The 23276-nt window shown below is 45.3% G+C and overlaps 1 protein-coding gene across 1 annotated transcript; it reads left to right on the top strand.

Moving 5' to 3' along the window:
• The first annotated feature begins 217 nt into the window (after nt 1-217).
• Nucleotides 218-20904, top strand: LOC143767764 (uncharacterized). Its single transcript, XM_077256287.1, has 6 exons — nt 218-294; nt 852-1002; nt 1211-1427; nt 15419-15587; nt 18766-18868; nt 20899-20904. Exons 1-6 carry the CDS (start codon nt 278-280, stop codon nt 20902-20904), a joined length of 663 nt encoding a protein of 220 aa, XP_077112402.1. The 5' UTR covers nt 218-277.
• The last annotated feature ends 2372 nt before the right edge of the window (nt 20905-23276 follow it).

Here is a 23276-nt window from a genome sequence, read left to right as displayed (position 1 = left end):
ATCGAAGTTATCCACGATCAGGACTTGTGGAAGGAGTGCAGGGAGGCCTATGAAGGTGATGTATTTCTGGCCAACCCACCTGTGGATATTAATCTTGTCTTTAAGGGTGGCATGTTGTTCAGAGATCGACGTATCTACGTCCCTGAGATCATCCGTCTGCAGATCCTCAAGTTGGTACATAACTCCAAGTTGGCTGGTCACAGGGGGGTACAGAAGACACAAGAGTTCCTGAGCCGATTCTTCTGGTGGCCAACTTGCCTGAAGGATACCAAGGACTATGTTCTCTCTTGCAAGGTATGTGCCCATTACAAGACTCCTCATGTGGCACCTACGGGTCTTCTACAACCATTACCTGTTCCGTCCCGCCCTTGGGGGTCTATATCAATGGAATTTATTGTGGAGCTGCCTACATCGGGGGGCATGAATACAATCATGGTGGTAGTTGATTGCCTGACTAAAGCTGCTCATTTTGTTCCGTGCACCGGCCTCCCCTCAGCTAAAGATACAGTGAACTTGGTTATACAGAATGTCTTTCGGTTGCATGGGGTTCCGGATGAGATCATCTCTGACCGTGGAGTACAGTTCATTTCAAGATTCTGGAAGGGGTTTTGCTCTGCACTCAATATTAATGTCTGTCTCTCTTCTGCTTACCATCCCCAGACAAATGGTCAGACTGAGCGTACCAACCAGACGCTGGAACAATATCTAAGATACTGTGTCTGTCTTCTCCAGGATGATTGGTTGGAGTTGTTGCCGTTAGCTGAATTTTCATATAATAATTCTCAGAGCGCCTCCACTAAATTTACACCTTTCTTTGCCAATCTGGGTTATCGTCCATGCATTTTACCTAGGTCTCCAATTAATTCTCTGGTTCCGGCAGTGGAGGAAAGGCTGACTGCGATGAGACAAAATCTGGAGGTTCTGAAGGAATCCCTGACCACAGCTCAAGAACGTTATAAGAGATCGGCTGATAGATTCCGTAAACCTGCACCCATGTTCAAGGTAGGAGATTCCGTGTGGTTAGCAACTAAGAATCTGAAGTTAAACGTTCCTTCACAAAAACTTGGACAGAAATTCATTGGCCCTTTCAAGATCAACGGTATTGTGAGCTCTGTGGCCTGCCGGCTGAAGCTGCCTAGGACAATGAAGGTACACCCAGTTTTTCATGTATCTTTACTAAATAAAGCCTGTATCTCCTAATACCTTCCAGGGACGTGTTGTGCCACCTCCGCAGCCTGTGGTGATTGATGGGCAAGAACAATTTGTGGTGGAGGAAATTATTGATTCCAGGATTCGCAGGAATCGGCTCCAATATCTGATAAGATGGCAGGGATATCCCCCTGAGGAAGACTCTTGGGAACCTGTGGAAAACATCAATGCCCAACAGAAGATTTCTCGTTTTCATCAGAGATTCCCTGAGAAACCAGGTCCAGGATCGTCCTGAGGCCGCTTCTAAGGAGGGAGTAATGTCAGGACTCTGAACATTTTTTACCTTTTGTGCATTATTGCCCTTTTTTAAGATGGCGTCTTTGGTCTCATGTGCCCTGTGTCTTCCTGCTATAAACCTCCAACCCAGCCTTCAGTCTGTTCTAGATTTGTTATGACCCCAATGGCGAGGGTCTCAGAGGAACGTGGAAGTCTGCAGAATACAAAAATCCAGCTCATAGGGCAGTGGTAACTGGGTTGACCATATATCTACTCCTAACGCCAACACTAGAAGTAGCCGGGGATCATTCCTACGTTGATTCTAGATGACACGCGCCAGCCGGAGAATCTAGTTACCCCCAGTAGAGGAAAACAAAGACCTTTCTTGCCTCCAGAGAAGGGGACCCCAAAGCTGGATAGAAGCCCCCCACAAATAATGACGGTGAGGTAAGAGGAAATGACAAACACAGAAATGAACCAGGTTTAGCACAGAGAGGCCCGCTTACTGATAGCAGAATAAAGAAAGGTAACTTATATGGTCAACAAAAACCCTATCAAAATCCACACTGGAAATTCAAGAACCCCCGAACCGTCTAACGGTCCGGGGGGAGAACACCAGCCCCCTAGAGCTTCCAGCAAAGGTCAGGATATAGATTTGGAACAATGTTGTGAATTTGGATTCTGGGCTCCCCCGGTGGCTACTGGTGGAATTGAACTTGTGACATCATCTTCCCTGTTCACCTGTTCTGATTAGATCTGGGTGTCGCTATATAACCTGGCTTCTCTGTTAGATGCTTGCCGGTCAACAATGTTATCAGAAGCCTCTCTGTGCTTGTTCCTGCTCCCAGACATCTACTAGATAAGTTGGACATTCGTCCATGTTTTGTTTTTGTATTTTGGTTCCAGTTCACAGCTGCAGTTTCGTTACTGTGTCTGGAAAGCTCTTGTTGATCAGGAATTGCCACTCTGGTATTATGAGTTAATGCCAGAGTCCTAAAGTAATTTCTGGATGTGTTTTGTTAGGGTTTTCTACTGACCATGAAAGTATGCTTTCTGTCTTCTGCTATCTAGAAAGCGGACCTCAAATTTGCTAAAACTATTTTCCTGCTGCGTTTGTTGTTTCATCTCATATCACCGCCAATATATGTGGGGGGCTTCTGTCTCCTTTTGGGCATTTCTCTAGAGGTGAGTCAGGTCTTATATTTCCCTCTGCTAGCATTATTTAGTTCTCCGGCCGGCGCTGGGCATATAGGGATAAAAAGTAGGACATGCTACCTGGCTACTTCTAGATGATGCGGTAGGTTTAGTTCATGGTCAGTACAGTTACATCTTCCAAGAGCTTGTTCCTATAGAGGCTTATGCTAGTTCTCTGGCCATGGAGATCATGACAGTTTGACCGGCCCACTAAAGGGTTAAAATCCTTGGCTGAGAAAGGAGAGAAATAAGAAGTCTGCTGAGAGTTTTTTTTTTTTTTTTTTCCTCTGTGCTCTTAATTGGATCTTCAGAGTGTAACTGCAGGTTTGAATAATCTCACCACGAAAGTACAAAATTTGCAAGATTTTATTATTCATGCTCCGGTATCTGAGCCGAGAATTCCTTTGCCGGAATTCTTCTCAGGGAATAGATCTAGCTTTCAGAATTTTAGAAATAATTGTAAGCTATTTTTGTCCCTGAAATCTCGTTCTGCTGGAGACTCTGCACAGCAGGTTGGGATTGTGATTTCCTTGCTCCGCGGCGACCCTCAAGACTGGGCTTTTGCATTGGCACCAGGGGATCCTGCGTTGCGCAATGTGGATGCGTTTTTTTTGGCCTTGGGCTTGCTGTATGAGGAACCTCATTTGGAACTTCAGGCAGAAAAAACTTTGATGTCCCTATCGCAGGGGCAAGATGAAGCTGAAATTTACTGCCAAAGATTCCGTAAATGGTCTGTGCTTACTCAGTGGAATGAGTGTGCCTTGGCGGCTACTTTCAGAGAGGGTCTCTCTGATGCCATTAAGGATGTTATGGTGGGGTTCCCTGTGCCTGCGGGTCTGAATGAGTCCATGACAATGGCCATTCAGATCGATAGGCGTCTGCGGGAGCGCAAACCTGTGCACCATCTGGCGGTGTCCACTGAGAAGACGCCAGAAAGCATGCAGTGTGATAGAATTCTGTCCAGAAGCGAGCGGCAGAATTTTAGACGGAAAAATGGGTTGTGTTTCTATTGTGGGGATTCTACTCATGTTATATCAGCGTGCTCTAAGCGTACTAAAAAGCTTGATAAATCCGTTTCCATTGGCACTTTACAGTCTAAATTTATTTTGTCTGTGACCCTGATTTGCTCTTTGTCATCTATTACTACTGACGCCTATATCGACTCTGGCGCCGCTTTGAGTCTTATGGATTGGTCCTTTGCCAATCGTTGTGGGTATGATTTAGAGCCTTTGGAAACTCTTATTCCTCTGAAGGGGATTGACTCCACCCCATTGGCTAATAATAAACCACAATACTGGACACAAGTGACTATGTGTATTAATCCGGATCACCAGGAGACTATTCGTTTTCTAGTGCTGTATAATCTACATGAGGATTTGGTGCTGGGATTGCCATGGCTGCAGTCTCACAACCCAGTCCTTGACTGGAGAGCTATGTCTGTGTTGAGCTGGGGATGTAAGGGGACTCATGGGGACGTACCTTTGGTGTCCATTTCATCATCTATTCCCTCTGAAATCCCTGAGTTCCTGTCTGATTATCGTGACGTCTTTGAAGAACCCAAGCTGGGTTCACTACCTCCGCACCGTGAGTGCGATTGTGCTATAGATTTAATTCCGGGTAGTAAATACCCAAAGGGTCGTTTATTTAATCTGTCTGTGCCTGAACATACTGCTATGCGAGAATATATAAAGGAGTCCTTGGAAAAGGGACATATTCGTCCATCGTCATCTCCCTTAGGAGCCGGTTTTTTCTTTGTGTCAAAAAAAGACGGCTCTTTGAGACCATGTATTGATTATCGGCTTTTGAATAAAATCACGGTTAAATATCAATACCCATTGCCGTTGCTGACTGATTTGTTTGCTCGCATAAAGGGGGCCAAGTGGTTCTCTAAGATTGATCTCCGTGGGGCGTATAATTTGGTGCGGATCAGGCAGGGGGATGAGTGGAAAACCGCATTTAATACGCCCGAGGGCCACTTTGAGTATTTGGTGATGCCTTTTGGTCTTTCTAATGCCCCTTCAGTCTTCCAGTCCTTTATGCATGATATTTTCCGCGATTTTTTGGATAAATTTATGATAGTGTATCTGGATGATATTCTGATTTTTTCGGATGACTGGGACTCTCATGTCCGGCAAGTTAAGAGGGTTTTTCAGGTTTTGCGGTCTAATTCTCTGTGTGTCAAGGGTTCTAAGTGCATTTTTGGGGTTCAGAGAATTTCCTTTTTGGGATATATTTTTTCTCCCTCTTCCATTGAGATGGATCCTGTCAAGGTTCAAGCTATTTGTGATTGGACGCAGCCCTCTTCTCTTAAAAGTCTTCAGAAATTTTTGGGCTTTGCCAACTTTTATCGTCGATTTATTTCTGGTTTTTCGGATGTCGTTAAGCCATTGACCGATTTGACTAGACAGGGTGCTGATGTTGCTAATTGGTCCCCTGATGCTGTGGAGGCCTTTCAGGAGCTTAAGCGCCGTTTTTCTTCTGCCCCTGTGTTGCGTCAGCCTGATGTGACTCTTCCTTTTCAGGTTGAGGTCGACGCTTCTGAGATCGGAGCTGGGGCAGTGTTGTCGCAGGAAAGTTCTGACTGCGCCGTGATGAGGCCTTGTGCCTTCTTTTCCCGTAAATTTTCGCCCGCTGAGCGGAATTATGATGTTGGGAATCGGGAGCTTTTGGCCATGAAGTGGGCGTTTGAGGAGTGGCGCCATTGGCTCGAGGGGGCCAGACATCAGGTGGTGGTATTGACTGACCACAAAAATTTGATTTATCTTGAGACCGCCAGGCGCCTGAATCCTAGACAGGCGCGCTGGTCATTATTTTTTTCTCGGTTTAATTTTGTGGTATCGTACCTACCAGGTTCTAAGAATGTTAAGGCGGATGCCCTTTCTAGGAGTTTTGAGCCTGATTCACCTGGCAACTCTGACCCCACAGGTATTCTTAAGGAGGGAGTTATCTTGTCAGCTGTTTCTCCAGACCTGCGGCGGGCCTTGCAGGAGTTTCAGGCGGATAGACCGGATCGTTGTCCGCCTGATAGGCTGTTTGTTCCTGATGATTGGACCAGTAAAGTCATCTCTGAGGTGCATTCTTCTGCGTTGGCAGGTCATCCTGGAATTTTTGGTACCAGGGATTTGGTGGCAAGATCCTTCTGGTGGCCTTCCCTGTCACGAGATGTGCGAGGCTTTGTGCAGTCTTGTGACGTTTGTGCTCGGGCCAAGCCTTGTTGTTCTCGGGCTAGTGGATTATTGTTGCCCTTGCCTATTCCTAAGAGGCCTTGGACACACATCTCGATGGATTTTATTTCAGATCTGCCTGTTTCTCAGAAGATGTCTGTCATCTGGGTGGTGTGTGACCGTTTTTCTAAGATGGTTCATTTGGTTCCCCTGCCCAAATTGCCTTCTTCTTCCGAGTTGTTGCCCCTGTTTTTTCAAAATGTTGTTCGTTTGCATGGTATTCCTGAGAATATCGTTTCTGACAGAGGAACCCAATTTGTGTCTAGATTTTGGCGGGCATTTTGTGCTAGGATGGGCATAGATTTGTCTTTTTCGTCTGCTTTTCACCCTCAGACTAATGGCCAGACCGAGCGGACTAATCAGACCCTGGAGACATATCTGAGGTGTTTTGTGTCTGCTGACCAGGATGATTGGGTTGCTTTTTTGCCATTGGCGGAGTTCGCCCTCAATAATCGGGCCAGCTCTGCCACCTTGGTTTCCCCGTTTTTCTGTAATTCGGGGTTCCATCCTCGATTTTCCTCCGGTCAGATGGAATCCTCGGATTGTCCTGGAGTGGATGCGGTGGTGGAGAGATTGCATCATATCTGGGGGCAGGTGATGGACAATTTAAAGTTGTCCCAGGAGAAGACTCAGCTTTTTGCCAACCGTCACCGTCGTGTTGGTCCTCGGCTTTGTGTTGGAGATTTGGTGTGGTTGTCTTCTCGTTTTGTCCCTATGAGGGTCTCATCTCCTAAGTTTAAGCCTCGGTTCATCGGTCCGTATAAAATATTGGAGATTCTTAACCCTGTTTCCTTCCGTTTGGACCTCCCTGCATCCTTTTCTATTCATAACGTTTTTCATCGGTCGTTATTGCGCAGGTATGAGGCACCGGTTGTGCCTTCCGTTGAGCCTCCTGCTCCGGTGTTGGTTGAGGGTGAGTTGGAGTACGTTGTGGAAAAAATCCTAGACTCCCGTGTTTCCAGACGGAGACTCCAGTATCTGGTCAAGTGGAAGGGATACGGCCAGGAGGATAATTCTTGGGTCACTGCATCTGATGTTCATGCCTCTGATCTGGTTCGTGCCTTTCATAGGGCCCATCCTGATCGCCCTGGTGGTTCTGGTGAGGGTTCGGTGCCCCCTCCTTGAGGGGGGGGTACTGTTGTGAATTTGGATTCTGGGCTCCCCCGGTGGCTACTGGTGGAATTGAACTTGTGACATCATCTTCCCTGTTCACCTGTTCTGATTAGATCTGGGTGTCGCTATATAACCTGGCTTCTCTGTTAGATGCTTGCCGGTCAACAATGTTATCAGAAGCCTCTCTGTGCTTGTTCCTGCTCCCAGACATCTACTAGATAAGTTGGACATTCGTCCATGTTTTGTTTTTGTATTTTGGTTCCAGTTCACAGCTGCAGTTTCGTTACTGTGTCTGGAAAGCTCTTGTTGATCAGGAATTGCCACTCTGGTATTATGAGTTAATGCCAGAGTCCTAAAGTAATTTCTGGATGTGTTTTGTTAGGGTTTTCTACTGACCATGAAAGTATGCTTTCTGTCTTCTGCTATCTAGAAAGCGGACCTCAAATTTGCTAAAACTATTTTCCTGCTGCGTTTGTTGTTTCATCTCATATCACCGCCAATATATGTGGGGGGCTTCTGTCTCCTTTTGGGCATTTCTCTAGAGGTGAGTCAGGTCTTATATTTCCCTCTGCTAGCATTATTTAGTTCTCCGGCCGGCGCTGGGCATATAGGGATAAAAAGTAGGACATGCTACCTGGCTACTTCTAGATGATGCGGTAGGTTTAGTTCATGGTCAGTACAGTTACATCTTCCAAGAGCTTGTTCCTATAGAGGCTTATGCTAGTTCTCTGGCCATGGAGATCATGACAGAACAAGCTGGATAAAAATACAAAACCAAAACAAATAGCAAAAAGCAAAAGGCAGACTTAGCTGATATAACTGGAACCAGGATCAGTAGACAAGAGCACAGCAGACTAGCTCTGATAACTACGTTGCCAGGCATAGAACTGAAGGTCCAGGGAGCTTATATAGCAACACCCCTAACTAACGACCCAGGTGCGGATAAAAGGAATGACAGAAAAACCAGAGTCAAAAAACTAGTAACCACTAGAGGGAGCAAAAAGCAAATTCACAACAGTACCCCCCCCCCTTAGTGAGGGGTCACCGAACCCTCACCACGACCACCAGGGTGATCAGGATGAGCGGCATGAAAGGCACGAACTAAATCGGCCGCATGAACATCAGAGGCGACCACCCAGGAATTATCCTCCTGACCATAGCCCTTCCACTTGACCAGGTACTGAAGCCTCCGCCTGGAGAGGCGAGAATCCAAGATCTTCTCCACCACGTACTCCAACTCGCCCTCAACCAACACCGGAGCAGGAGGCTCAGCAGAAGGAACTACAGGCACAATGTACCGCCGCAACAAGGACCTATGAAATACATTGTGAATAGCAAACGACACAGGAAGATCCAGACGAAAAGATACAGGATTAAGGATTTCCAATATCTTGTAAGGCCCAATAAAATGAGGTTTAAATTTGGGAGAGGAGACCTTCATAGGAACAAAGCGGGAAGAAAGCCATACCAAATCCCCAACGCGTAGTCGGGGACCCACACCGCGGCGGCGGTTGGCAAAGCGCTGAGCCTTCTCCTGTGACAACTTCAAGTTGTCCACCACATGATTCCAGATCTGCTGCAACCTATCCACCACAGAATCCACCCCAGGACAGTCAGAAGGCTCCACATGACCCGAAGAAAAGCGAGGATGGAAACCAGAGTTGCAGAAAAAAGGCGAAACCAAGGTGGCGGAACTAGCCCGATTATTAAGGGCAAACTCAGCCAACGGCAAGAATGTCACCCAATCGTCCTGATCAGCAGAGACAAAACACCTCAAATAAGCCTCCAAAGTCTGATTGGTTCGCTCCGTCTGTGCATTAGTCTGAGGATGGAAAGCAGACGAAAACGACAAATCAATGCCCATCCTACTACAAAAGGATCGCCAGAACCTGGAAACGAACTGGGATCCTCTGTCTGACACAATATTCTCAGGGATGCCGTGCAAACGAACCACGTTCTGGAAAAACACAGGAACCAGATCGGAAGAGGAAGGCAGCTTAGGCAAAGGAACCAAATGGACCATCTTGGAGAAGCGATCACATATCACCCAGATAACGGACATGCCCTGAGATAGCGGAAGATCAGAAATGAAATCCATGGAGATATGTGTCCAAGGTCTCTTCGGGACAGGCAAGGGCAAGAGCAAACCGCTGGCACGAGAACAGCAAGGCTTAGCTCGAGCACAAGTCCCACAGGACTGCACAAATGACCGCACATCCCTTGACAAGGAAGGCCACCAAAAGGACCTGGCCACCAGATCTCTGGTGCCAAAAATTCCCGGGTGACCTGCCAACACCGAGGAATGAACCTCGGAAATGACTCTGCTGGTCCACTTATCCGGGACAAACAGTCTGTCAGGTGGACAAGACTCAGGCCTATCAGCCTGAAATCTCTGCAACACACGTCGCAGATCCGGAGAAATAGCTGACAAGATAACTCCATCTTTAAGAATACCAACAGGATCAGCGACTCCAGGAGCATCAGGCACAAAGCTCCTAGAAAGAGCATCGGCCTTCACATTCTTTGAACCTGGTAAATACGAGACAACAAAATCAAAGCGGGAGAAAAACAATGACCAGCGGGCCTGTCTCGGATTAAGGCGTTTAGCAGACTCGAGATACATCAGATTTTTGTGATCAGTCAAGACCACCACACGATGCTTAGCACCCTCGAGCCAATGACGCCACTCCTCAAATGCCCATTTCATGGCCAACAACTCCCGATTGCCCACATCATAATTTCGCTCGGCAGGCGAAAACTTCCTAGAGAAAAAGGCACAAGGTTTCATAACAGAGCAACCAGGGCCTCTCTGCGACAAAACGGCCCCTGCCCCAATCTCCGAAGCATCCACCTCAACCTGAAAGGGAAGTGAGACGTCAGGCTGGCACAAAACAGGCGCCGAAGTAAACCGGCGTTTCAACTCCTGGAAAGCCTCCACGGCAGCAGGAGCCCAGTTAGCTACATCGGAGCCCTTCTTGGTCATATCCGTCAAAGGTTTCACAATGCTAGAAAAATTAGCGATAAAACGACGGTAGAAGTTAGCGAAGCCCAAGAACTTCTGAAGACTCTTAACTGACGAGGGCTGAGTCCAATCAAGAATAGCTCGGACCTTGACTGGGTCCATCTCCACAGCAGAAGGGGAAAAAATGAACCCCAAAAAGGGAACCTTCTGTACACCAAAGAGACACTTTGAGCCCTTGACAAACAAAGAATTTTCACGCAAAATTTTAAAGACCAACCTGACCTGCTCCACATGCGAATCCCAATTATCAGAAAAAACCAAAATATCATCCAGATAAACAATCAAAAATTTATCCAGATACTTCCGTAAAATGTCATGCATAAAGGACTGAAAAACTGAAGGCGCATTGGAGAGCCCAAAAGGCATCACCAAGTACTCAAAATGACCTTTGGGCGTATTGAATGCGGTTTTCCATTCATCACCTTGCTTAATGCGCACAAGGTTGTACGCACCACGAAGGTCTATCTTGGTGAACCACTTGGCACCCTTAATCCGGGCAAACAAGTCAGACAACAGCGGTAAAGGATACTGAAATTTGACAGTGATCTTATTTAAAAGCCGATAATCAATACAAGGTCTCAAAGATCCGTCCTTTTTTGCCACAAAAAAGAATCCCGCACCAAGAGGGGAAGAAGACGGACGAATATGTCCTTTCTCCAGAGACTCCTTGATATATGAACGCATAGCGGTATGTTCAGGTACCGACAGATTAAACAGTCTTCCCTTAGGAAATTTACTGCCTGGGATCAAATCTATAGCACAGTCACAGTCCCTATGAGGAGGCAGTGCACTGGACTCAGACTCACTGAAGACATCCTGATAATCAGACAAATACTCCGGAACTTCCGAAGGCGTAGAAGAAGCAATAGACACAGGCAGGGAATCCCCATGAATACCACGACAGCCCCAACTTGAGACTGACATAGCCTTCCAGTCCAGGACTGGATTATGGGTCTGTAACCATGGCAGCCCTAAAACAACCAAATCATGCATTTTATGTAAAACCAGGAAACGTATCACCTCGCGGTGTTCAGGAGTCTGCGGTTTATTTGCTGCCAATGGTGTAGCATCAATACCCCTAAGAGGAATAGGATTTTCTAATGGTTCAAGAGTAAAACCACAGCGCTTAGCAAATGAGAGATCCATGAGACTCAGGGCAGCACCTGAATCTACAAACGCCATGACAGGATAAGATGACAGTGAGCAAATCAAAGTTACAGACAGAATAAATTTAGGTTGCAAATTACCAACGGTGACAGGACTAACAACCTTAGCTATACGTTTAGAGCATGCTGAGATAACATGTGTAGAATCACCACAGTAGTAGCACAAGCCATTCCGGCGTCTATGAATTTTCCGCTCATTTCGAGTCAGGATTCTATCACATTGCATTAAATCAGGTGTCTGTTCAGACAACACCATGAGGGAATTTGCGGTTTTCCTATCACATTGCACCGAATTAGGTGTCTGTTCAGACAACACCATGAGGGAATTTGCGGTTTTGCGCTCCCGCAACCGCCGGTCAATTTGAATAGCCAGTGCCATAGTATCATTCAGACCTGTGGGAATGGGAAAACCCACCATAACATTCTTAATGGCTTCAGAAAGGCCATTTCTAAAATTAGCGGCCAGTGCACACTCGTTCCAATGTGTCAGCACGGACCATTTCCGAAATTTTTGGCAATACACTTCAGCCTCGTCCTGCCCCTGAGACATAGCCAGCAAGGCCTTTTCTGCCTGAATCTCAAGATTGGGTTCCTCATAAAGTAAACCGAGCGCCAGAAAAAACGCATCAAGATCAGCCAATGCCGGATCTCCTGGCGCCAGCGAAAAAGCCCAATCCTGAGGGTCGCCCCGTAAGAACGAAATAACAATTTTTACTTGCTGAGCAGAATCTCCAGATGAACAGGGTCTCAGGGACAAAAACAATTTACAATTATTCACGAAATTCCTAAACTTAAACCTGTCTCCGGAAAACAGTTCAGGAATCGGTATTTTAGGTTCTGACCTAGGATTTCTGATAACATAGTCTTGTATGCCCTGCACACGAGTAGCCAGCTGGTCCACACTTGTAATCAAGGTCTGGACATTCATGTCTGCAGCAAGCATAGCCACTCTGAGGTAAAGGGGAAGAAGAAAAAAAAAAAAAAAAAACTCAGAATCTTCTTTCTTATAATCCCTCTTCTGCAATGCATTAAACATTTAATACTGGCCTGGCAAACTGTTATGACCCCAATGGCGAGGGTCTCAGAGGAACGTGGAAGTCTGCAGAATACAAAAATCCAGCTCATAGGGCAGTGGTAACTGGGTTGACCATATATCTACTCCTAACGCCAACACTAGAAGTAGCCGGGGATCATTCCTACGTTGATTCTAGATGACACGCGCCAGCCGGAGAATCTAGTTACCCCTAGTAGAGGAAAACAAAGACCTTTCTTGCCTCCAGAGAAGGGGACCCCAAAGCTGGATAGAAGCCCCCCACAAATAATGACGGTGAGGTAAGAGGAAATGACAAACACAGAAATGAACCAGGTTTAGCACAGAGAGGCCCGCTTACTGATAGCAGAATAAAGAAAGGTAACTTATATGGTCAACAAAAACCCTATCAAAATCCACACTGGAAATTCAAGAACCCCCGAACCGTCTAACGGTCCGGGGGGAGAACACCAGCCCCCTAGAGCTTCCAGCAAAGGTCAGGATATAGATTTGGAACAAGCTGGACAAAAATACAAAACCAAAACAAATAGCAAAAAGCAAAAGGCAGACTTAGCTGATATAACTGGAACCAGGATCAGTAGACAAGAGCACAGCAGACTAGCTCTGATAACTACGTTGCCAGGCATAGAACTGAAGGTCCAGGGAGCTTATATAGCAACACCCCTAACTAACGACCCAGGTGCGGATAAAAGGAATGACAGAAAAACCAGAGTCAAAAAACTAGTAACCACTAGAGGGAGCAAAAAGCAAATTCACAACATAGATTATTCTGCCTTGCATCCAGCTCCTGACCTCTGATTACTCCCTGGCTATACACCTGCTCCTGTGAACCTGTTGTGGTGATCCTGCTACTCTGCTCTGAGTTCCTGCTGCATACACAAGCTTCCAGTAATCCTCCTTCATCTGCTGCCCGTGTTTACTTCTATCTGCATTTGCTGGACATGTAAGCTGTTGCTGCTTTGCAATAACCTGAGACCATTAACCAGGCCTCCCTGGTTGAGCTAAGATATGTTTTGAACTGCCTTATAAGCATATCTATCTGTATCTGGACTAGACAAGGATTTATTCGTGTCAAGTATCCTCAAGAATAACTGTGCTTCATAGACTTTCTGCTTGATTGCATTCTCCTCTGAAGTTTCCTATAGACTGCTAAGCTGCGTTTATTATTTGCACCAAGTGTTGTGGACTTGAGTTTCTCTCTGCACCTGTTTGAATCACCATGTGATAATATAGACTTTACCACTTATAAAACTGTGTCCTGTAGTTGTCTTGTTCCACGCAAAGAGTCTCCTGAGTTATCCCCTATAATTATTACAACGGAGAGCCGGGACCAGCAGTGTTGAAGGTGTTGAAGAGAAAGGACTTAGTTGGAGACCTGTTGCTCTGATCATCCAAGATTGCATATACCTTGATTGCCTTATCCCGTTGGCACACTGGAAATACTCTGACAAGACAGATCTTCGAGCAGGATCTTCCTGCTACAAGTTCCTTGCAGATCTCTGTAAACTGAGAAGTGACCACTGGGGTGTCTATGTCTGTGTATATCTGTTTTTTGGCAGACTCTTCTACTCGCGACGATACCCCTGAGGGTGGTCCAGGGTGTAAGGCCGTGTTGTGCTCCACACTACTACATTCTGCGCATTTCACGTTGGTTTCACAGTTCTTGGCGAACTGTGAGGTCGTCGCGCAGCATCTGAAGCATATCCTGTTTTCCTTTAGGAAACTCTTATGGCCTTCTAGAGACTTCTCCCTGAAGGCTCTACATTTTAGTAGAGGATGAGGTTTCTTGTGTAGGGGGCAGTGTTTGCTGAGGTCCTGAGGTTTATCTTCTTCTGGAGAGGACTTACTTGCCCTGTAAGGAAACCCTGTGGAGGTAACATTAGTTTTGTGGACTGCCACTGGTGTTTTACAGGGTTTTACACCAGAGGCAGTGGTACATGACATAGTGAAATCGAAAATGGGGTCATTTCTAACTTTAGCCTGCTGAGCAACAAAGACTACAAACACCCTGAAAGGAGGAAATGGTACCTTATGAGCCCGTTTGTAACGGGACCCGTGACTTACCCACTTTTCTTGCAAGTTGTAAGGGAGCTTTTGGACAATTGGGTTGACACCTCTGGCAGTATCCAGGAATGCCAACCCTGGTAGGTCACCTTCTGCCTGAGCAGCATGTACCTCCATTAATAAGTCGCTCAGTTCCCTGAGCCTTTGATAACCCTTATTTGCTATCTTTGGAAAATCATCAATTCTTTTATACAAAGCGTTTTCTATAGCTTCTATTGACCCATGACATTCTTCGAGTCTCTCCCACACCATACAAAGTCCTGTGTGTGAGTACTTTATGTTAATGTTCCTGATTCTTTTGGCGTGTTCAGCTGACTCATTCCCAAGCCACTTTACCAGTAGACCTAACTGTTCACTACTGGAAAGATCCAAGTCTCTGATGGCATTCTGGAAGGAGGCTCGCCATGCTCTATAGCTCTCAGCTCGATCAGTGAACTTTACAAGTCCCTTGGACACCAGCTCCCGGCAGGTAAAGAACATTGCAAATTTCATAGTGGCTGAGTCAGTGCCGACATGAGCTGGTATGCTGTTGTCATGCGGCGTGTGTGGTGCATCCTCATACCTGGTAGGAACTTCTGGCTTAGGAAAGTCTGTATAAAACCGTTCTGAAGCAAAGAGTGTCCCTGTCAGTCTGGGAGGAGGCCGTACCTTCTGCTCTGTAAGACAGTCGTGGTGGTCGACGTCGTTTCGCAGTATACCTTCCTGCTTCCAGTACGGCATTTGGAGGAATGATCTCTGGTAATCTGTATAGGATGGTTGGTGTAACAGGTCAGAGTTATCGTCTATTTTGGGATGTTGGTGGACATATTCTGAGACGCGTTGAGCTGGGTCCTGTCGATCAAGGACTGTCCATGTACGTCGCTGTCTCGCTCAGATTCAGGAAACTCCACGACTTCTAAGAACTCAGCTTTGGCTATTGCAGCTGCTGCTTCTTTTTCAGCGGAAAGCCTTTCCAAAGTCGCTCGCAGGCATGCTGTATCTGCGTCTCTATCGGCTTGCAGGCGGGCTCTTTCTACTTCTCTATCTGCTTGCAGGCGGGATCTTTCTGCTTCTCTATCTGCTTGCAGGCGGGCTCTTTCTCCTTCTTGCTCTGCTTGCAGGCGGGCTCTTTCTGCTTCTTGCTCTGCTTCTCTTAACTTTAACTGCATGTCTTGTGCAGTGAAGGAGGATCTTACTTTCACCTCCTCAGCTTCTGCACAAGCAAGAGCGATAGACCTTTTCGATGACGACTTGCTAGAGTGGCTTGTTTGGGACCTCGTCCCGAGTAAAGATGCTCGACTTCCAGACATTTTGTGTCTATTTGCAGACTATAGGATGTCTCAGAGCGGGTAGAAGTGAACTCCATCGTGGACTGAGACGTATCGCGCTTGGTGGGGGCAGCACTCTCGGTACTTGTGACTGTATGGCGGCCGCTGCGGTATCCGCAGGCAGTGTGGTGTGGTGCAAGTGACTCCGTAAGTGGTATTTGCTATCACTGGCATCTAGCCTCCGTTTTACTGTTCTGTCTTCATACACGTTGATACGGTGTGTGATCCAACATAGAACCAGAAACACATGGGCCACTTGCACATTGAACAAGTCGGTAGGAACCTGTTCACACCACCAGAAAACTTGAAGACACAAAAGAGCACAGTGAGGTCAAAAATACTCTGTTGTAAAAAAAAATCACAGTAATCAGCAAGTGCTAGTCAAAAGATGTAAAGAAAACAGGGTATTTAGTTGATACGTTTTTTTGCAAAAAAATGTATACTAAGCTGCTCCACCAAATCGTCAAGGTATACCCTTATAAAGCAGTCCTAACTAATGTATAGAATCCCTATCTGATGTATTTAAAACCTGATCATCTGTATAGTACCTGTATAAGCAGGGTTCATACAGCATAAACCACTTCTGTCTTCCAAATAAGCAGACTGTTCTCTGTAGTCTAACTTGTTTATCGGTAAACAGGTATTGTAAACGCTCAGTAAAACTATAAGAATACAAATGACACAGATAAGTATTGGGCCAAATAATAACACAGCTGATACTTTACAACTAACAGAGAAAGTATACAGTATGATGCAACTTGAGTATATAACTATATACAGTAAGTCTCTGATAATACATTTCCTATGTGCTGGCTGCTACACAGTAAATCACATTCTGTACAACACTATATTACAAGAACAGAGGTAACAATCTTACTGGATAAACTTAACCAGGATGGCAAGTAAGTGAGATGGTTCCTGTTATGATCCGGTGACCTTGGAGCCGCATGAGACTTTCTCTGGAGTAGGTGGAACCTGTATTGACCACAAACCCTAAACTGACACCGCAACTAGAAGTAGCCGTGGGGTGTACCTAACACATCCTAGACACCTCGACACAGCCGGAGAACTAAATACCCCTATAGATGGAAATGGGAATTCTATCTTGCCTCAGAGCAGAACCCCAAAGGATAGGTAGCCCCCCACAAATATTGACTGTGAGTATTAGAGGAAAGAGACACGCAGGCAGAAAACAGGATTTAGCAAAAGTGGCCACTCTAGCTAAATAGAAAAGGATAGGATAGAATACTAAGCGGTCAGTATTAAAACCCAAAAAATATCCACAGCAGATAATACAAAAATTCCACCATCTAACTAAAGACATGGAATGTATATCTGCATCTCCTGAGAATCCAACTTGACTGAAAAAATCCAAACACAGTCTAAGCTGGACAAGAAAAAACAATGAATAGTAAAGCACACAGCATGTGTGCTGCAGAAACAAAACCCAGACACTTATCTTGGCTGATATGGCTGCAGGGCAGGAGGAACCAGACAGAGATGTAAAACCTCCAAGAACAATGGATCCTGCAAACCTAAATACCCAGAGAGAGCTGCAATCAGCAGGGACACCTGCTCAGGATTGCAACCCAGGGACAACTGTATTACCACCAACAACCACCGGAGGGAACCCAAGAGCAGAATTCACAACAGGTTCCAGCACAGCACATGAGCACGTGTGTCCCAGGAAGTACACACAAAATAATGGAGTTTCCCTATCCCAGCCTACCTTGGTACAATCCCACAATGCAACACTCTAATTGTTACTAAGGCACAGATTATACATTTAACCAGCACTAGATGGTGCTATAACGCAGCAAATCAACACTGTAATACTAAACTTCAATGAATAATGCGAGCCACACTGTCCTTCCTAGAATGGACAAAACAACAGCCCTCATATGTCTGCGTGCTCCAAGTTTGGTCATTGTAGGCTGGTGTACTACTTTTTTTGCTGTCTGTCACTCTAATTCTATACAGCACTATTTTGCATAAAAAAAAAACAGGCCACATTTTTGCCAGTGTGGTATTTCCGTGACAGCCCTCATATATCTGTGTGCTCCAAGTTTGGTCATTGTAGGTCAGTGTACCACGTTTTTTGCTATCTGCTACTTTAATTCTATACAGCACTATTTTGCATTTAAAAAAAAAAACAGGCCACATTTTTGCCAGTGTGGTATTTCCGTGACATCCCTCATTTATCTGCGTGCATCAAGTTTAGTCATTATAGGCCGGTGTACCCATTTTCTTGCTGTCTGTTACTCTAGTTCTATACAGCACTATTTAGCTTCCAAAATTATAAAAAGGCCACATTTTTGCCAGTGTGGTATTTCCGTGACAGCCCTCATATATCTGCATGCTCCAAGTATTGTCATTGTAGGCCGGTGGAACTCTTTTTTTTGCTGTCGTATACTCTAATTCTATACAGCACTATTTAGCTTTCAAAATAATAAAAAGGCCAAATTTTTGCCAGTGTAGTATTTCTGTGACAGCCCTCACATATCTGGGTGCTCCAAGTTTGGTCATTGCAGGCTGGTGTACCTCTTTTTTTGCTGTGTGTTACTCTAATTCTACACAGCGCTATTTTGCATTTTAAAAAAGAACAGGCCACATTTTTGCCACTATGGTATTTCCGTGACAACCCTCATATATCTGCGTGCTCCAAATTTGGTCATTGTAGGCCGGTGGACCCCTTTTTTTGCTGTCTTTACTTTAATTCTATACAGCACTATTTAGCTTCCAAAATTATAAAAAGGCCACATATTTGCCAGTGTGGTATTTCCGTGACAGCCCTCATATATCTGCGAGCTCCAAGTTTGGGTATTGTACGCCGGTGGACCACTTTTTTGCTGTCTGTTACTCTAATACTATACAGCACTCTTTTGCATTTAAAAAAAAAAACAGGCCACATTTTTGCCAGTGTGGTATTTCCGTGACAGCCCTCATATATTTGCGTGTTCCAAGTTAGGTCATTGTAGGCCGGTGTACCACTTTTTTTTGCTGTCTGTTACTCTAATTCTATTCAGCACTATTTTGCATTTTAAAAAAAACAGGCCACATTTTTGCCAGTGTGGTATTTTTGTGACAGCCCTCATATATCTGTTTGCTCCAACTTTGGTTATTGTAGGCCAGTGGACCTCTTTTTTTGCTTTTTTTGGTTAAGGACTTATACCTATTCTGTAGACGTCTTTTGTTACAGGTGCTACACAACAGACCGTATATGGTGGAAGTACTTGAACAAACTGACCAGCAAGTGTTTCGTGACCTTCCGCAACTTCTACAAGAAAATGGCTCAGATAATGGTAAGAACCCTTGTCCCTTTAGGAATAGGTCTAGTGTGGCTCTGCCCTTTTCCCTTGTTCCTGCTATTAGGGTGTTCTTTGAAATTACCAAGAAGGACATCATGGCCTTGCGCCCGTGTACCTCTGTCCTGGGCAATCTTAGTGGGAGGGAGATGCAGGCCCTTAACGACCTTAGAGCCAATAACACCTTCCTGATCAAAGAAGCGGACAAAGGGGGCAATGCGTCCTATGGCCGCACTCACTTTATCTGGAGGAGGCACATCGCCAGTTGGGCAATGGCCGGTTCTATAGAAGATTTCCGTCGGATCGTACGGCGGTGTTTGCAGTCAAGTTCAGACAGCTTTTGGAAAGGGCTAGGGACTTCGGTATTATTAGCCATCATGAGTTTGAGTTTATGTGGGTGGAATTTCCTATTACGGCTACCTTCTACATGCTACTGAAAGTTCACAAAGATCTACAAAGGCCGCCTGGTCGGCCTATCGTAGCTGGCATTCGTAGCCTCTATGAGAAGGCCTGTATATATGTGAACCATTTCTTACAGCCTTTGGTCAAAAACCTGCCGTTGTTTGTTCAGGATTCGTGACACTTCATCTGGATTTGTCGTGGGCTTTCTTTGCCCTCTGATTTTTTATTGGTTACTTGCGATGTTGAATCGCTGTATTCGAATATTAGTCATGAGGATGATATCACAGCTACCTTGTACTTCCTTGATCAACTAGGACATTCAGATAGGATGCACGATTCCTTAGTGGTCGACCTTTTGGAATTTATCATGAAGCACAATTTTTTCTTGTTCGATAGAGCCTATTACCTCCAGACCTCAGGGGTGGCTATGGGGGCGAGATGTGCCCTGGCCGTTGCCAATCTTTTTTTAGGTTGGTGGGAGGCCACCATGGTCTATCCCCTTGAGGGGTTTAAGAGCCATGTATGCCACTGGAGTCGTTACATCGACGACGTGTTTTTCATCTGGACAGGTGGTAGGGAGGAGTGTTGTAGCTTCATTGACTCTTTGAATGAGAACTCATAATATTGTGCTCACATATTCTCTCTATCCCATCACAGTGACTTTTTTGGACCTGCAGGTAGTGGCCAGCGGTGGCTCTCTCTCCACTAAACTGTTCCGTAAGCCGACTGCAACCAACAGCCTTTTGGACTATAGGAGCTTCCATCCAATACATACCAAGAATGGAGTTCCTATCGGACAGTTTTTAAGGACCAGAAGAAACTGTACCTCCTAAGGATTTCCGTCAGGAGGTTCTCAAACTGACAAATTGGTTTAAGCAAAGACACTACCCACAGAAAAGTATTACTACAGCTTTCCAACGGGGCCAGGGCCCATACACAAGAGTCATTATTGATACCCCGCAATAAGGTATGGGATGGCAAGTTGAGATTCATCACCAACTATAATAACAACTGGCCACAAATTAGGACCATCCTTCAAAGGCACTGGGGTATCCTTACCACTGATCTTTGTACCTCTATGGTGGTGGGTGATCAACCACAGCTCACAGCCAGAAGAGCCCCCAATTTTAGGGATCTTTTGACTAGGAGCCACTATAAGCGACAAACCACTAGGCTTCATCAGGGCACTGACCTTCTTGGGTCTTTTGCGTGTTGCGATTGTAACGTCTGCCCACATATGTCCCCAACTAGGGATTTCTTTGTGAATCCAGGGGATGGGAGTAGGCACAGATTACGATCTTATATTAATTGTAAAGCGACTTATGTGGTCTATGCCCTCATTTGTCCATGCCAACGTATCTATGTTGGCCAGACGTCTCAGGAGTTGCGACGCAGAATACAAAAGCACTTCTCTACCATCAATCTGGCACAGACTGACTCTCTGAAGGGTAAGGTGCTCACTCCAGTGGCATCCCACTTCCTGGCCCAGCATGGTGGCCAGGTTTCCAGCTCTAAGGTCATTGGCTTGGATAGAGTCACAATGTCTAATGGGGGGGCATATAGACAATTACTTTTACGGATGGAGGCAAGATGGATTTATAACCTTGGCTCTATTCCCCCTGCAGGTCTAAATGAGGAATTATTATTCACTGGATTTTTGGGATGACTACTCTCCCTCTTGATTGGCTTATCGTGATTTGGACCTGGAGAAAAGTCTCTTCCCCTCATCTTTGGACTTGGAGAAATATCTCTTCTTCTCATCTGCTGTGATCCTTTTTAGTCTGGACTTTGGAGTGGGGGCTCTCTTTTTGCTTGGAACCCTTATTTTTAATATCATGGTTGTGGTATGGGCGGGTTTTTGTTTATCATACATACCTGCTTGTACTCCTCGTTTTTCCTATTGGGGTCTTGGCTGTGACCTTTGAATAGATAGTTGGTTTGGGCTCTGGGTTTCACACATGTGCATACCTATTTCATATATATGGATACTTTCTGGTCGAGCATCGTTTCCCGGGGTATGTTCTGTTCTATCTATACATTGGCTCAGGAGGTGGGGCAATTTTTGGCTCATGGCGGGTGTTGCATATTTATTATGGTTTTGGTTTTAGGGTAGCTGTCTCCTTCACATTTTACTGTTGATACTCTGTGGGGGTATAGCTACCCACATTATTTGATTGTACTATAATCTTATTACTCATTGGTTATAGATTTATATAATATTTAATATTTATTATGTTTGTCTTTATAATAAAGTAAATTTTTCTAACATTGTGGAAAAGTCTCAGTACCTTCTACCACCTCCTTTTGTTCACGTTTTGTGTGCATATGGGCCTGCATGATTGTCGAGTGCCCCCGGGGGATGTAGTGGATGTGTTGCAAAACATGTATGCGGCTTGTTACATATCTGGATGTCTCTGACCTTTGGCTGTATAAGTTGTCGCATTTACATGTGTGATTTGCATAGCAACATGTCCACACTACTCATAGGGCACCACTTTTCAGTGCTCTTTGCACCATACTGCCACTGTTTTATTGTTTGTTGGCATATGTACATATGTGTTCCTGATATTTATTCCTCTAGGTGCTGTACCTACTATTATGGGTTTGCCTACTGGTGTGCTTATATTGCTCTCATGACACCTTGTAGTGCCCTTTATACCATATTATCTTCTTACTATATATAAAACCTATCACTACTACTGGCACATCTGTGTTGGGGTGCCATAATTGTAGTCCCGCCTTATGATGATCCGGGTTTCCGGTTTGCACTTGGCTCCTTGCGGGGCTCTTCTGCATATGCTCATGATATTTCTGCGCTTGTAAATATTGCAGGCGCCCTCCCTTTGGCTTCTTTATCCATGTGCGGATATCTCGGCTGACGCTTCCTTTCTGCGCATGCGCGCCTTGGATTCCTGCGTCTCATTTGGCGCAGGCGCTGTCTATTGGGTACCTCTGCCCATGCGCGGTTCTCCTGTCTTGGCGGTGCAGGCCTCTTCCGGTTTGCTTGTGCTCGCCCACATCGGTCGTTTATGAGCTATTATGCTCACGCTATTTATGGCTGTTAGACACCTCTGCTGACATCTTCCCTGACGAAGCCTGGTTCGCCAGGCGATACGCGTGGGGCATCGCTCTTTCACCAGATTGTATTCCTATGGGGGGTTTCTTCCGTATATATCCGTGAGACCCAGTGGTATTATTATGTACAGGTGACCCTTAAGCCTGCTAGCTGGCTAGTTAGTTCTATACCATTTTGGACAGCTACCTTTGACTCTTTTTTTTCTACATATGGTTGCTCTATGTGCTTAAATGGGCTATTTATGATGTTGTCCAACTAGGGACTTTGCACACTGCCTCATGAGCCACTAGGTTGCATTTGGGTTACAATACTATACTAAGCTATGGTCTCTATTACCGGTGTGTATTAGATGGTATTTGTATTTTTTAATTATGTTTTAATTGTTTGTGGTGTTTTTGAAGTGTCAATAAAATTAGCCTGTTATATTTTTAGAACTGTTTTTTATTATTGAATGGTGTGCAATTCTTCTTGCAGTAATGCTTTTCTTTTTTTCTAAAATTGGTTTCTATTACTGACATTGCACCTTCGGCATACTTCTAATAGTATATGGCAGTGCGCCCAACTTCCTGGTTTTTGGCTCTTTTTTTGCTGTCTGATACTCGAATTCTATACAGCACTATTTAGCTTCCAAAATTTTAAAAAGGCCACATAGTTGCCAGTGTGGTACTTCCATTACAGCCCTCGTATATATCTGCGTGCTCCAAGTTTTGTCATTGTAGGCTAGTGGGCCTCTTTTTTTGCTGTCTGTTACTCTAATTCTATACAGCACTATTTTGCATTTAAAAAAAAACACCAGGCCACATTTTTGCCAGTGTGGTATTTCCTTGACAGCCCTCATATATCTGCGTGCTCCAACTTTGGTCATTGTAGGCTAGTGGACCCCTTTTTTTGCTGTCTGATACTCAAATTCTATACAGCACTATTTAG

Source organism: Ranitomeya variabilis, chromosome 4 (assembly GCF_051348905.1).
Source record: "Ranitomeya variabilis isolate aRanVar5 chromosome 4, aRanVar5.hap1, whole genome shotgun sequence".
Lineage (NCBI taxonomy): Eukaryota > Metazoa > Chordata > Amphibia > Anura > Dendrobatidae > Ranitomeya > Ranitomeya variabilis.
This window is presented reverse-complemented; position numbering and strand designations above follow the sequence as displayed.